This window comes from Oncorhynchus keta, chromosome 21 (assembly GCF_023373465.1).
Source record: "Oncorhynchus keta strain PuntledgeMale-10-30-2019 chromosome 21, Oket_V2, whole genome shotgun sequence".
In the NCBI taxonomy this organism is placed as follows: domain Eukaryota; kingdom Metazoa; phylum Chordata; class Actinopteri; order Salmoniformes; family Salmonidae; genus Oncorhynchus; species Oncorhynchus keta.
In genome coordinates, this window is record NC_068441.1 from 36,773,175 (window position 1) to 36,788,727 (window position 15,553).

General features: G+C 46.8%; 1 protein-coding gene across 1 annotated transcript; it reads right to left on the minus strand.

The window, feature by feature from the left end:
* Positions 1-23: 23 nt before the first annotated feature.
* On the minus strand, positions 24-14,388 carry LOC118374145 (cAMP-dependent protein kinase type II-alpha regulatory subunit-like). The gene is made up of 10 exons (XM_052473804.1): positions 12,849-14,388; positions 12,419-12,460; positions 12,134-12,273; positions 8,711-8,817; positions 8,383-8,536; positions 8,203-8,304; positions 6,349-6,423; positions 6,196-6,261; positions 5,891-6,029; positions 24-154 (listed from the first exon to the last, which is right to left on the minus strand). Exons 1-10 carry the CDS (start codon positions 13,087-13,089, stop codon positions 30-32), a joined length of 1,191 nt encoding a protein of 396 aa, XP_052329764.1. The 5' UTR covers positions 13,090-14,388; the 3' UTR covers positions 24-29.
* Between the last annotated feature and the right edge of the window lie 1,165 nt (positions 14,389-15,553).

Here is a 15,553-nt window from a genome sequence, read left to right on the forward strand (position 1 = left end):
GTTAGTGTACTGTTTCTTACAATTGTACTTTAATGTTTCAAATCTACACTAGAACCAAACAGAGCTACCAGCTGGTTCTCGTATTGGGAAATGTTCCTCTTCATAATCTCCTTACAGGAACCCAGCAAACGCTCAAACGCCTGAATGTCTATTACTAGGGGGCGGGAGTGTAGGAGGAAAGAGAAAAAAGGAAGGAGTGCAAGTCAAGTCAAACAATAAAAAGCCGATGAAGCTAAACAGACCCAAACTGATCTGCTGGGCCTTTATTCATTCCAACCTGAGTTAAGCATGCGTAAATGGAATGGAATTCCCTTTTTATGCACTTCTCTCTGTGTATTCTGACCTTGAATTTCATGAGAATAGCATGCTATTGACCTGCAATTCGTTTTGGGTGGAGATTGAATAAATGAAGGTGTGGCGGAGGCATGTCGACAGATACACCGTATTCTGACCTTGATTTAATTCCCTCATTATTCCATCACCTTTACACGCGAGGAACCTATTAAGGTCTCGCCAACCTACCTGTTTCATGTGGAAAAAGCATCTACTTAATTTTTTTCCAATAGAAATAACAGCATTCTCCATGCACTGTAATTTACAATTTGATAAGAGCTAGGTAAATGAGTAATCTGTTTGGATAACAGAATTGCAAATATAAATGACACTTGTTTTAGATAGCCTTTATTTTACCTTAAAATCGCTGGAGACAAATGTGAAACCAGTCATATTTACATTTACATTTAAGTCATTTAGCAGACGCTCTTATCCAGAGCGACTTACAAATTGGTGCATTCACCTTATGACATCCAGTGGAACAGCCACTTTACAATAGTGCATCTAAATATTTTAAGGGGGGGGGGGGTGAGAAGGATTACTTTATCCTATCCTAGGTATTCCTTAAAGAGGTGGGGTTTCAGGTGTCTCCGGAAGGTGGTGATTGACTCCGCTGTCCTGGCGTCGTGAGGGAGTGTGTTCCACCATTGGGGAGCCAGAGCAGCGAACAGTTTTGACTGGGCTGAGCGGGAACTGTACTTCCTCAGTGGTAGGGAGGCGAGCAGGCCAGAGGTGGATGAACGCAGTGCCCTTGTTTGGGTGTAGGGCCTGATCAGAGCCTGGAGGTACTGAGGTGCCGTTCCCCTCACAGCTCCGTAGGCAAGCACCATGGTCTTGTAGCGGATGCGAGCTTCAACTGGAAGCCAGTGGAGAGAGCGGAGGAGCGGGGTGACGTGAGAGAACTTGGGAAGGTTGAACACCAGACGGGCTGCAGGGTTCTGGATGAGTTGTAGGGGTTTAATGGCACAGGCAGGGAGCCCAGCCAACAGCGAGTTGCAGTAATCCAGACGGGAGATGACAAGTGCCTGGATTAGGACCTGCGCCGCTTCCTGTGTGAGGCAGGGTCGTACTCTGCGGATGTTGTAGAGCATGAACCTACAGGAACGGGCCACCGCCTTGATGTTAGTTGAGAACGACAGGGTGTTGTCCAGGATCACGCCAAGGTTCTTAGCGCTCTGGGAGGAGGACACAATGGAGTTGTCAACCGTGATGGCGAGATCATGGAACGGGCAGTCCTTCCCCGGGAGGAAGAGCAGCTCCGTCTTGCCGAGGTTCAGCTTGAGGTGGTGATCCGTCATCCACACTGATATGTCTGCCAGACATGCAGAGATGCTATTCGCCACCTGGTCATCAGAAGGGGGAAAGGAGAAGATTAATTGTGTGTCGTCTGCATAGCAATGATAGGAGAGACCATGTGAGGTTATGACAGAGCCAAGTGACTTGGTGTATAGCGAGAATAGGAGAGGGCCTAGAACAGAGCCCTGGGGGACACCAGTGGTGAGAGCGCGTGGTGAGGAGACAGATTCTCGCCACGCCACCTGGTAGGAGCGACCTGTCAGGTAGGACGCAATCCAAGCGTGGGCCGCTCCGGAGATGCCCAACTCGGAGAGGGTGGAGAGGAGGATCTGATGGTTCACAGTATCGAAGGCAGCCGATAGGTCTAGAAGGATGAGAGCAGAGGAGAGAGAGTTAGCTTTAGCAGTGCGGAGCGCCTCCGTGATACAGAGAAGAGCAGTCTCAGTTGAATGACTAGTCTTGAAACCTGACTGATTTGGATCAAGAAGGTCATTCTGAGAGAGATAGCGGGAGAGCTGGCCAAGGACGGCACGTTCAAGAGTTTTGGAGAGAAAAGAAAGAAGGGATACTGGTCTGTAGTTGTTGACATCGGAGGGATCGAGTGTAGGTTTTTTCAGAAGGGGTGCAACTCTCGCTCTCTTGAAGACGGAAGGGACGTAGCCAGCGGTCAGGGATGAGTTGATGAGCGAGGTGAGGTAAGGGAGAAGGTCTCCGGAAATGGTCTGGAGAAGAGAGGAGGGGATAGGGTCAAGCGGGCAGGTTGTTGGGCGGCCGGCCGTCACAAGACGCGAGATTTCATCTGGAGAGAGAGGGGAGAAAGAGGTCAGAGCACAGGGTAGGGCAGTGTGAGCAGAACCAGCGGTGTCGTTTGACTTAGCAAACGAGGATCGGATGTCGTCGACCTTCTTTTCAAAATGGTTGACGAAGTCATCTGCAGAGAGGGAGGGGGGAGGAGGATTCAGGAGGGAGGAGAAGGTGGCAAAGAGCTTCCTAGGGTTAGAGGCAGATGCTTGGAATTTAGAGTGTTAGAAAGTGGCTTTAGCAGCAGAGACAGAGGAGGAAAATGTAGAGAGGAGGGAGCGAAAGGATGCCAGGTCCGCAGGGAGGCGAGTTTTCCTCCATTTCCGCCGGCTGCCCGGAGCCCTGTTCTGTGAGCTCGCAATGAGTCGTCGAGCCACGGAGAGGGAGGGGAGGACCGAGCCGGCCTGGAAGATAGGGGACATAGAGAGTCAAAGGATGCAGAAAGGGAGGAGAGGAGGGTTGAGGAGGCAGAATCATGAGATAGGTTGGAGAAGGTTTGAGCAGAGGGAAGAGATGATAGGATGGAAGAGGAGAGAGTAGCGGGGGAGAGAGAGCGAAGGTTGGGACGGCGCGATACCATCCGAGTAGAGGCAGTGTGGGAAGTGTTGGATGAGAGCGAGAGGGAAAAGGATACAAGGTAGTGGTCGGAGACTTGGAGGGGAGTTGCAATGAGGTTAGTGGAAGAACAACATCTAGTAAAGATGAGGTCGAGCGTATTGCCTGCCTTGTGAGTAGGGGGGGAAGGTGAGAGGGTGAGGTCAAAAGAGGAAAGGAGTGGAAAGAAGGAGGCAGAGAGGAATGAGTCAAAGGTAGACGTGGGGAGGTTAAAGTCGCCCAGAACTGTGAGAGGTGAGCCGTCCTCAGGAAAGGAGCTTATCAAGACATCAAGCTCATTGATGAACTCTCCGAGGGGACCTGGAGGGCGATAAATGATAAGGATGTTAAGCTTGAAAGGGCTGGTAACTGTGACAGCATGAAATTCAAAGGAGGCGATAGACAGATGGGTAAGGGGAGAAAGAGAGAATGACCACTTGGGAGAGATGAGGATCCCGGTGCCACCACCCCGCTGACCAGAAGCTCTCGGGGTGTGCGAGAACACGTGGGCGGACGAAGAGAGAATATTGGCAGCATACTGAAGCATATCATCATATCAACTTTCCCACAGTCAAGTTTATGAAATGCTGTGCAATTATGTAGAATTTAAATTGTATGGCCTTTTAAATTCCAGAGATGGGCATTTTCGAATGTCTTAATTCTAGGCTACCCACATTTTCTGTTTCCTATTTCTATCATGTTAAATATTAGCCACCGTTTTGCTCTACGACCCCATAAGTTGCACAGGACTCGTCTGAAGTTAACCCACACAAATTAATAGAAGTATGGAAATAGTTTTGTGCCATTAAAAATAAAGGGTTAAATATGTGCCACGTAAACACAAATATTTCCTGAGCTTTCTTGTATCTCCTAGATATTGGACAGACACTTCAAAACCTTATTCCTTAAGATTTGCTTTTTGACTAGCTAAATGATTCATGGTATGACTAACTTAAAACAATTCCATATGTTAGCCCCCCAACGGCTTACATGTTGATCACACCGCTCGCGTTGCAAAATAAATGTACACATACATGTTATTCAATCATTGTACCCAGAATGCTTGCGAGCATCAATGAGTTGGTGGTGGTAATGCACCTTAAAGTTGGTTGCGAAACGCCATATAAAGTCCAAAGAAGAAGCCTGAAGGAGGAGAGATGACTAGAAACGAACTTGGTTTACCTTTTTATCTGATTAATTGTCAGAGTAGAGGAACTTGTGCATTTCAGGTAAAATAACAACCCAATGTTTCTATCCCAGGACAAATTGGCTAGCAACAGCAAACAAGCTAGCTAAATTGCCATAAATGTTTAATGCTTTTCGACATGTCTCCAAATTAATATAGTTAGATCAGAGTTCGTTTTGATATTTCAACCAGCATATCCTGATCGCTTCTGGTGTAGGTGGACAAAATCAACATGCGCGTGATGGCGCACGCGGAAGCACGCGTGTGAGCGGTCTGGTCAGCATGTTAGACATTTACACGGAACCCAAACTGGCTGCAAGCGTGCGCCATTGTACATAAATTGATTTTGTCCCCCCACACCAAACGCGATCACGACATGCAGGTTAAAATATCAAAACAAACTCTGAACCAATTACATTAATTTGGGGACAGGTCGAAAAGCATTAAACATGTATGGCAATTTAGCTAGCTAGCTTGCACATGCTAACTAATTTGTCTTATTTAGCTAGCTTGCTGTTGCTTGCTAATTTGTCCTGGGATATAAACATTGAGTTGTTATTTTACCTCAAATGCACAAGGTCCTCTACTCCGACAATTCATCCACACATAAAACTGTCAACCGAATCATTTCTAGTCATCTCTTCTCCTTCCAGGCTTTTTGATCTTTTAATTTATATAAAGAAGGCAGGACTTGCGGCACGATCTGCGTCAGAAATAGGAATTACTTCTATTTTAGCCCTTGGCAACGCAGAAGCTCGTTGGCAATAATTGAATAACATGTGCTCCTAAATTTATTTTGTAACGCAGGCGACGTGTCCGGTCAGCATGTTACAGGCTGACCATACCGCTCGGGTGCGCAAGCGGTAGCAAAATCAATGTAGGAATATATGTTATTCAAGTATTGCACCCACACTGCTCGCGGGCGCCAACGAGCGTCTGCGTTGCGACATCATCGGGAGACAAACAATTGCAATTCTGAATAGTGGCAGCTATTTATAGCCTAGCACTTAACTCAGGTCAGAATTCCCCCCTGCTTGAATACACTCCTTGATCGATTCATTTCTGACTGCTTTAGAGACAGAGAGACAGTTATTGTAATGGTGAGAGGTTAGCATGTTTTGGGGGTATGATATTTGTGCGTCTGTAACTTTCTAACTAATCATTATTCACGATTGGCTCAGGATTATCCGCAATCATGGTAACATCCACATGAATGTAGCAGTGTTTAGAAACATATTCTATTGTTATTTACAATAAAAGTGACTCTAAAATGACACAATACATTAATTAAACCATTAATTTATATTAGGCACAAAATAATCTGAAACACAACCAAAACTTGCATCCAACAAGTTTGTAGAGTCACGAGCTTCATTGCATGCTAGGAAAATGGGACCAAATACCAAACTTTTGACTACTTTAATACACATATAAGTGAATTTGTCCCAGTACTTTTGGTGCCCTAAAAACTATGTACAAAAAGTGCTCTTATTTATAGACGGTTCTTCTGATATGGATGAAAATACCTTCAAATGAAATCTGACAGTGTGCACTTTAACCCCATAGTCATTGTATCATTTCAAATCCAAAATGCTGGAGTATAGAAACAAAACAACAAACAATGTGTCACTGTTTCCAATACTTTTGAAGCTCACTGTTGGAGCTCACTGTACAACGTACCCAAGCACTTGGTGTCCCCTACAGCATAGACGGATGCTGCACGTGGTTTGTTGGTGACCAGAGCCAGCTCTCCGAAGTATTGGCCTCTAGAGCAGCGTGCAATCTCCACCTCTGCATTGTCCAGCTGTCCTGCTTTAGTCTAGGTAAGGAGACATACAGCGGAGTCTGTTGTACCACATTCCAATGATGCTAGACGCATACATTCAGTACAGTCAGTTCCTTGCAGCAGGTACCCACAGCAAAGTCTTTATTTATAGAGTAGGTCTAACACACACCCAAGTGAAGAGCAAAACATGCACACCTACTTTGCTTATTATCATGATCTTCACCTGGCCCGACTCCACGATGTAGAAACAATCTGCCTTCTCCCCCTAAAAGTATAGAAAAGCAGTAGAAGAAGCAGTGGTTCAAAGTAAAGAATAATCTTAGATGAACTGTACAATAAAAAGCCATAATACCTGTGTTATGATGCACTCCTCATCTTTGAACGCTCTCATTCCCACGACATCAACAATCTTCATCCTCTCAGAGAGCTGAGGAAAAGACGAGGACAGAAGATGAAGGTGTGATAAAAGTATACATCAAACTTTACATGCATTCTGAGTGAGGATTGTTTACAATGTGAGCCTCTCATGTACCTTCTCGTATGTTGTACTTTGAATACACGGTACAATTTTGATTGTAAAGGACACAAAAACAATTCTGTGGTCAAATAAAACAGACATACAATGGGGCAAAAACAGTATTTAGTCAGCCACCAATTGTGCAAGTTCTCCCACTTAAAAAGATGAGAGAGGCCTGTAATTTTCATCATATGTAAACTTCAACTATGACAGACAAAATGAGAAAAGAAAATCCAGAAAATCACATTGTAGGATTTTTAATGAATTTATTTGCAAATTATGGTGGAAAATAAGTATTTGGTCAATAACAAAAGTTTATCTCAATACTTTGTTATATACCCTTTGTTGGCAATGACAGAGGTCAAACGTTTTCTGTAAGTCTTCACAAGGTTTTCACACACTGTTGCTGGTATTTTGGCCCATTCCTCCATGCATATCTCCTCTAGAGCAGTGATGTTTTGGGGCTGTTGCTGGGCAACACAGACTTTCAACTCCCTCCAAATATTTTCTATGGGGTTGAGATATGGAGACTGGCTAGGCCACTCCAGGACCTTGAAATGCTTCTTACAAAGCCACTCCTTTGTTGCCCGGGCGGTGTGTTTGGGATCATTGTCATGCTGAAAGACCCAGCCCCGTTTCATCTTCAATGCCCTTGCTGATGGAAGGAGGTTTTCACTCAAAATCTCAAGATACATGGCCCCATTCATTATTTTCTTTACACGGATCAGTCGTCCTGGTCCCTTTGCAGAAAAACAGCCCCAAAGCATGATGTTTCCATGCTTCACAGTTGGTATGGTGTTCTTTGGATGCAACTCAGCATTCTTTGTCCTCCAAACACGACGAGTTGAGTTTTTACCAAAAAGTTATATTTTGGTTTCATCTGACCATATGACATTCTCCCAATCTTCTTCTGGATCATCCAAATGCTCTCTAGCAAACTTCAGACGGGCCCGGACATGTACTGGCTTAAGCAGGGGGACTTGGCGGCGTAGTGTGTTACTGATGGTAGGCTTTGTTACTTTGGTCCCAGCTCTCTGCAGGTCATTCACTAGGTCCCCCCGTGTGGTTCTGGGATTTTTGCTCACTGTTCTTGTGATAATTTTGACCCCACGGGGTGAGATCTTGCGTGGAGCCCCAGATCGAGGGAGATTATGAGTGGTCTTGTATGTCTTCCATTTCCTAATAATTGCTCCCACAGTTGATTTCTTCAAACCAAGCTGCTTACCTATTGCAGATTCAGTCTTCCCAGACTGGTACAGGTCTACAATTTTTTTTCTGGTGTCCTTTGACAGCTCTTTGGTCTTGGCCATAGTGGCGTTTGGAGTGTGACTGTTTGAGGTTGTGGACAGGTGTCTTTTATACTGATAACAAGTTCAAACAGGTGCCATTAATCCAGGTAACGAGTGGAGGACAGAGGAGCCTCTTAAAGAAGAGGTTACAGGTCTGTGAGAGCCAGAAATCTTGCTTGTTTTTAGGTGACCAAATACTTACTTTTCACCATAATTTGCAAATAAATTCATTAAAAATCCTACAATGTGATTTTCTGGATTTTTTTTCTCATTTCGTTTGTCATAGTTGAAGTGTACCTATGATGAAAATTACAGGCCTCTCTCATCTTTTTAAGTGGGGGAACTTGCACAATTGGTGGCTGACTAAATACTTTTTGCCCCACTGTAAGTATTCACACACCTCAAGAGACTTTAGAAGGGGTACACACTCGATGAAGGCTTCGTACATCTTTCTCTTCTTGGCATTGTTCTTCACTATGAGTCTATGGAATGTGGCCCGATCCTAAAACATTAACATAAAGGTTACAACTCATCTCTCATAGATACACATTAAACACACACACACACTACTGTGACTCACCAATCCCCACAGTGCCCCCTCCTGGGTGGCCATGATAGTGGCAGCACGCGGGGTGTTGTACATGAGAGCCAGCTCCCCGAAACTGCCCTTATTGTCATACTTCCCCACACACTTTCCAACTCCATCAATCTGCACAACAATGTCGTACACACCCCTACAGCAGACAAAGAGAGGTACACAGGACACCAGAGGAATCAGAGAACATCATATTCACATGATTAGGCCTAATGCTCCTCAAACAGAAAAAAATGATAGATTCAACACACACACACACACACACACACACACACACACACACACACACACACACACACACACACACACACACCGCTCTATGACATAGAAGTTGTCTCCATCCTCCCCCTGGTTTATGATGTGCTCCTGTGGTTTGACCAACACCTCAAACATGCCATCCAGAACCTCTGAGAACTGCTCCTGAAGGAGAGAAACAACAATCACACATTAGAAGAGGACCATGTGTGTGTGTGTTTGCATACTAAACTGGGACACACAGCAAGTATTACACAAATGAATCCATACAATCTCTAATGTGTATTGTCCCTATTGAGAGGGGGCTTGTTGAGTTCATAACCGAACAAAAGATAAAAAGATAAAAGAGTAAGTGCTATTACTTTTAACTTACAAGTTACTCTCACTGACTTAGAATGAATTACTCTCAGTGGCTTACAAGGACTTGTCACGACTTCCGCCGAAGTCGGTTCCTCTCTTTGTTCGGGCGGCTCTCGGCGGTCGGCGTCGCTGGTCTTCTAGCCATCATCAATCCACTTTTCATTTGTTTCATTGTTTTGTCTTGTCTTCTCACACACCTGGTCTCAATTTCCCTCATTACATGTTGTGTATCTAACCCTCTGTACCCCCCATGTCTTTGTGCGGAGTTGTTTATTATAAGTGCATGTGCACGTTTTCTCTGGTGCGTGACAGGTTTTGTACCCATTTGTTTGTGGTTCTGGTTACCAGTGTTTTTTAAAAATAAAACTGCTCCGTTGATTACCCAGTCTTGCTCTCCTGCGCCTGACTTCCCTGCCACAAGCCACGCACTCCCTTACAGAATTCCGCACCGCTAATGGAGTCAGCAGGAGCAGGTGCCCCTGGTATAGGGGTGGAGGTGCACGTCCGGGAGCACGAGGCGATGCTCCACCATCTTGGCACCGCCATGGACCGCGTTGTCCAAACAATGGACTGCTGGGAGAGACAGGTCCTGGTCCCTGTGGGATTTGTCTCGCCTTTCCCCGGGAATACGACGGGACTGCTGCAGGCTGCCAGGGGTTCCTGTTGCAGCTCGTCCTATACCTGGCAACCGTCCACCCGTCTCCTTCGGGCCGTGAGAGGGTGTCCGCCCTCGTCTCGTGCCTCTTTGGGAAAGCCCTGGAGTGGGCCAACGCTGTGTGGGGAGAGGGAGATGCGGCGTTGTACCATTTCGAGGAGTTCACCCGCCACTTCCAGGCAGTCTTCGAACAACCGCCCGAGGGTAGAGACAGGGGACGAGGAGCGCCCAGGAGTTTGCCCTGGAGTTTTGGACCCTGGCCGCCGGTGCGGGATGGAACGACAGGGCCCTAATCTAGCATTATCGTTTCAGTTTGCGCGAGGACGTCTGTCGGGAGTTGGCCTGCAGAGACACCACCCTTCGACCAGCTGGTGGACCTGTCCATCCGGCTGGATAACCTGCTGGCTACTCGCGGACGTCCAAATCGGGGTCGGTCGTTCGCCCATAGTTTAGGGATCCCCATTGTTCCCGTGGCAGTGCCCTTCCCCGTTCACGCCTTAGATAGTCGACCATTATGGTCAGGGTCGATTAGGGAGACCACCGCTCCTCTGGGCATGGTGACACAGGGGGGTCACAAGGAGATAATTAGTCTCTTTCTCATTGACTCTCCTGCGTTTCCCGTGGTGCTAGGCCTACTCTGGTTAGCTTGTCACGACCCCACTGTTTCTTGGCAACAGAGGGCTCTCACCTCCTGGCCGCAAGAGTGCTCAGGGAGGTGTTTAGTTTTCAGTTTGTGCCACCACGGTGGAAAGTCCAGACCAGGTCTCCACCGTGCGCATTCCTCCCGAATATTCTGACTTGGCTCTCGCCTTCTCCAAAACTCAATTACCACCTCATCGTCGGGGGGATTGTGCGATAAATCTCCAGGTAGACGCCGCAGTGTATCCCCTGTCACAGGCGGTGGCTATGGAAACATATGTCACTGAATCCCTGCTTCAGGGGTTCATTCGGTCCTTTACTTCACCCGCCTCCTCGAGTTTCTTTTTTATGAAGAAGAAGGAGGGAGGTCTGCGCCCGTGTATTGACTATCGTGGCCTGAACCAGATCACTGTGAGCTACCGCTCATAGCCACAGCGATTGAGTCAATGCACAGGGTGAGCTTCTTCACCAAACTAGATCTCAGGAGCGCTTACAACCTGGTGCTTATCCGGGAGGGAGACGAGTGGAAGATGGCTTTCAATACCACCTCAGGGCACTATGAGTACCTCTTCATGCCGTACGGGTTGATGAATGTGCCATCAATCTTCCAAGCGTTTGTAGACAAGATTTTCAGGGACCTGCACGGGCAGGGTGTAGTGGTGTTTTTTGATGACATTCTGATATACTCCGCTACACGCGCCGAACATGTGTACCTGGTGCGCAGGGTGCTTGGTTGCCTCGAGAGTAATGGGCAGGTGGAGAGAGTAAACCAGGATGTGGGCAGGTTTCTGCGGTCTTATTGCCAGGACCGGCCGGGGGAGTGGGCGGCGTTCGTGCCCTGGGCCGAGATGGCACAGAACTCGCTCCGCCACTCCTCCACTAACCTCTCTCCCTTCCAGCGTGTACTGGGGTACCAGCCGGTTCTGGCGCCTTGGCATCAGAGTCAGACCAAGGCTCCTGCGGTGGTCGACTGGTTCAGGCGTGCGGAGGAGACATGGGAAGCTGCCCATGCTCATCTTCAGCGGGCCGTGCTGCGACAGAAAAACAGAGCAGACCGCCACCGCAGTGAGGCCCCGGTGTTCACACCGGGGAACCGGGTCTGGGTCTCGACCCAAAACCTGCCCTGCCGGAAGCTGGGCCCGCGGTTTGTGGGGCCATTTAAAGTCCTGAGGAGACTGAACGAGGTTTGTTATAGGTTACAGCTCCCTCCTGATGACCGTATTAACCCCTCGTTCCATGTGTCTCTCCTCAGGCCGGTGGTGGCTGGTCCACTCCAGGAGTCTGAGGTGCGGGAGGTTCCTCCACCCCCCTCTGGACATCGGGAGCCCCGGCGTACTCCGTTCGCTCCATACTGGATTCGAGGCCTCGGGCAAGGGGCGTTCAGTACCTCGTGGAGTGGGAGGGGTACGGTCCGGAGGAGAGGTGCTGGGTTCCGGTCGAGGACGTGTTGGACCCTTCAATGCTGCAGGAGTTCCATCTTCTCTGTCCGGATCGCCCTGCGCCTCACCCTCTGGGTCGTCCCCGAGGCTGGTGTCGGCGCGCAGCTGGAGACGGTCAAGGTCGGTACCTCTCCTTGTTCAGACGGCGCTCGGCGGTCGGCGTCGCCGGACCTCTAGCCCATGTCTTTGTGCGGAATTGTTTATTGTAAGTGCATGTGCACGTTTTCTCTGGTGCGCGACGGGTTTTGTACCCATTTGTTTGTGGTTCTGGTTACCGGTGGTTTTATGAATGAAACTGATCCGTTGATTATCCAGTTTTGCTCTCCTGCGCCAGACTTCCCTGCCACCAGTTACACACTCCCTTACAGGACTACATACAATACTCTACCTGGTCGAGAGTTTTGAACAGTAGAATGTCTCGGCAGGCGTCCTGGAGTCTGCGACGCTGCTCGTCTGATTTGGAGTGTACCACCCGCGGCTCAAAGTCCTCATCCTCATCATCGTCTGGGTTATAGGCCTCTGCACAGACTGGGGGAGCAAAATGACTGTGACACACACTGGGGACAAACAAATACACTCAAAGGGAATGTTGTAACTAACACACAAGTGAGACTGAAATAATATTCTTCATACACAGCATATAATGGATGCAAAACCAAAAGATGACACTCACCAGATGCTCTGCGACTGTATTTATTAGGGTTGGAGGGGGGCACTATCGAGAGAGACAAATGTTTCAGCACCAGATATTAAATTGGTCCCACTGAACATCATTAGTTGTTCTTATGGATCCATTGACACACTTTAGCTTACAGTGCATGACCATCCCCCTACTACCATACCAGATTCTTCCCTCTAATTTTCTCTCATCACTTATTGTCAGAAACTGATTTATCAAAAGGCAGAGATATCCACAAACAAACTTGTATTATTTTGTTTTAAATAGACTTAAAAGTGAGAGTTAAAAAATAGTTTGTATAATTTCGAGTAAAAAGGTTATAATAAAAATACAGAGGAGAAAATCTTTTAAAATAGATTTAATAATCAAATCATGAAGAATATTGCAAAAATAGTGGCTAAATAGAGATAAAAATGTCACTCACTATAGGCATCATCAGAGTCTTCATCTTCATTTGATTCAACTGAAATACTATCAAAAGCCACTCCTTCCCGCGTAGAATCGGCAAACCTTTCTTTGACATGCCTGTCGTGTTTTCGGCTGTCTTGTAGACATGTGAAATATTGGATTGCAAATTCAACCAAATCTGGCGGTCGGCGCCGTAGTACCTCCACAGTGTATCCTTGCAGCAAATCCATCAAGCCAGCAGGTATCTCGATGCTCATCACAGAACTATGATAGGCCGAGCCTATAAATGATCTTTAACACGTTTAAAAATACAATTTTGAATGAAACTATCTGACTAATCCATAGCAATAGGCCTAAGAAAATCATAGAGCTCTATGCCAATCAAGAGTTTCCAAGACCAGGGATTTGTCAAATTTAAGAACTCATAAAGAATGCTAAATAGCCTGAGTATTAAAAATACAATAGCACTTGAATATAACCTTCAGTGTCTGTCCAATATAAAATGCATCCATCCCCCAATGTTGCCAAGACTTTGTGAGGATAAAGAGAGCCTGATCAATGATCAGCAGCCATGGCAAATCTCAAAGTAGGTTAAATGTCAAACAAATACATTTACTAAAAACTACCAATGACAGCTATCAAACAAATACATTTTTAACCAATCTACCGACCTCTTTGCATTGCAGCCTTTTGAAGAGGAGTTAAGGTCTGACATAATGCATGGCCTACTTTGATAAATGCACACAGCGCGGTTCTGCCCCCCCGGCGATACCCACCATCCTTTACCCCACCCCCGTCCACGTCAACTGGTTCATTGACAGGGCTACCGGTTTCCCCATTTAGACTAGAAGCAGTGTATCGGAAAGTATTGACCGGGTATACTAGGTTGTCAAAACCTTCAGATCAAATGTAGTTCATGCCAGTCTAACCTAGGCCAATTGTGTATCGGACGTTGACGCAAGGTGCTCTATCTGTGGTCTGAAGTAGGCTATTACAGTCATTCATTTCTGGGAAGGGGAGCGTTATCAACTATTTTCTAGTATACAGTATTTCTATGGACCTGTCTGACCGACATGCATATTTGATGTCACTTTCAAAAGACACAACAGCCTAATGTGAGCCACACAGCATGTATACATATGTACATATGCTAGACAATCTGGACCCTCTCTTTCTAAAATTATTTTTTGTTGCAACCCCTATTACCAGCCTCTCTTTCGTATCGTCTGAGATTCCCAAAGATTGGAAAGCTGCCGCGGTCATCCCCCTCTTCAAAGGGGGAGACACTCTAGACCCAAACTGCTACAGACCTATATCTATCCTACCCTGTCTTTCTAAGGTCTTCGAAAGCCAAGTGAACAAACAGACTACCGATCATTTCAAATCCCAGTTTCAGAACTGGTCATGGGTGCACCTCAGCCACACTCAAGGTCCTAAACGATATCATAACCACCATCGATAAGAGACAGTACTGTGCAGCTGTATTCATCGACCTGGCCAAGGCTTTAGACTCTGTCAATCACCACATTCTTATTGGCAGACTCAACAGCCGTGGTTTCTCAAATGACTGCCTCGCCTGGTTCACCATCTACTTGTCTGATAGAGTTCAGTGTGTCAAATCGGAGGGCCTGTTGTCTGGACCTCTGGCAGTCTCTATGGGGGTGCTACAAGATTCAATTCTCGGGCCGACTCTTGTCTGCATACATCAATGATGTCGCTCTTGCTGCTGGTGAGTCTTTGATCCACCTCTATGCAGACGACACCATTCTGTAAACTTCCGAACCTTTTTGGACACTGTGTTAACTAACCTCCGTACGAGCTTCACTGCCATACAACTCTCCTTCCGTGGGCTCCAACTGCTCTTAAATGCAAGTAAAACTAAATGCATGCTCTTCAACCAATCACTGCCCGCACCTGCCTGCCTATCCAGCATCACTACTCTCGACGGTTCTGGACAGACTTAGAATACGTGGACAACTATAAATACCTAGGTGTCTGGTTAGACTGTAAACTCTCCTTCCAGACTCACATTAAGCATCTCCAAAACAAAGTTAAATCTAGAATTGGCTTCCTATTTCGCAACAAAGCATCCTTCACTCATGCTGCCAAACATACCCTCGTAAAACTGACCATCCTACCGATCCTTGACTTCGGCGATATCATTTACAAAATAGCCTCCAATACCCTACTCAATAAATTGGATGCAGTCTATCACAGTGCCATCCGTTTTGTCACCAAAGCCCCATTTTCTACCCACCACTGCGACCTGTACGCTCTCGTTGGCTGGCCCTCGTTTCATACTCGTCACCAAACCCGCTGGCTCCAGGTCGTCTACAAGACCCTGCTAGGTAAAGTCCCCCCTTATCTCAGCTCGCTGGTCACCATAGCAGCACCCACTTGTAGCACGCGCTCCAGCAGGTTTATCTCTCTGGTCACCCCCAAAACGAATTCTTCCTTTGGCCGCCTCTCCATCCAGTTCTCTGCTGCCAATGACTGGAACGAACTACGAAAATCTCTGAAACTGGAAACACTTATCTCCCTCACTAGCTTTAAGGACCAGCTCACAGATTACTGCACCTGTACACAACTACCTCTTCCCCTACTGTATTTATTTTGCTCCTTTGCACCCCATTATTTCTATCTCTACTTTGCACATTCTTCCACTGCAAATCTACCATTCCAGTGTTTTACTTGCTATATTGTATTTACTTCGCCACCATG

What these genes read in the sequence shown, in the direction of transcription:
- LOC118374145 (XM_052473804.1), bottom strand. Translation starts at nt 13,089, where the DNA reads ATGAGCATCGAGATACCTGCTGGCTTGATGGATTTGCTGCAAGGATAC. An exon ending in AACTTCTATGTCATAGAGCG is followed by an intron (nt 8,537 to 8,710) that starts GTGTGTGTGTGT and finishes TGTCTGCTGTAG; the next exon opens with GGGTGTGTACGACATTGTTG. An exon ending in AGATCATGATAATAAGCAAA is followed by an intron (nt 6,030 to 6,195) that starts GTAGGTGTGCAT and finishes CTCCTTACCTAG; the next exon opens with ACTAAAGCAGGACAGCTGGA.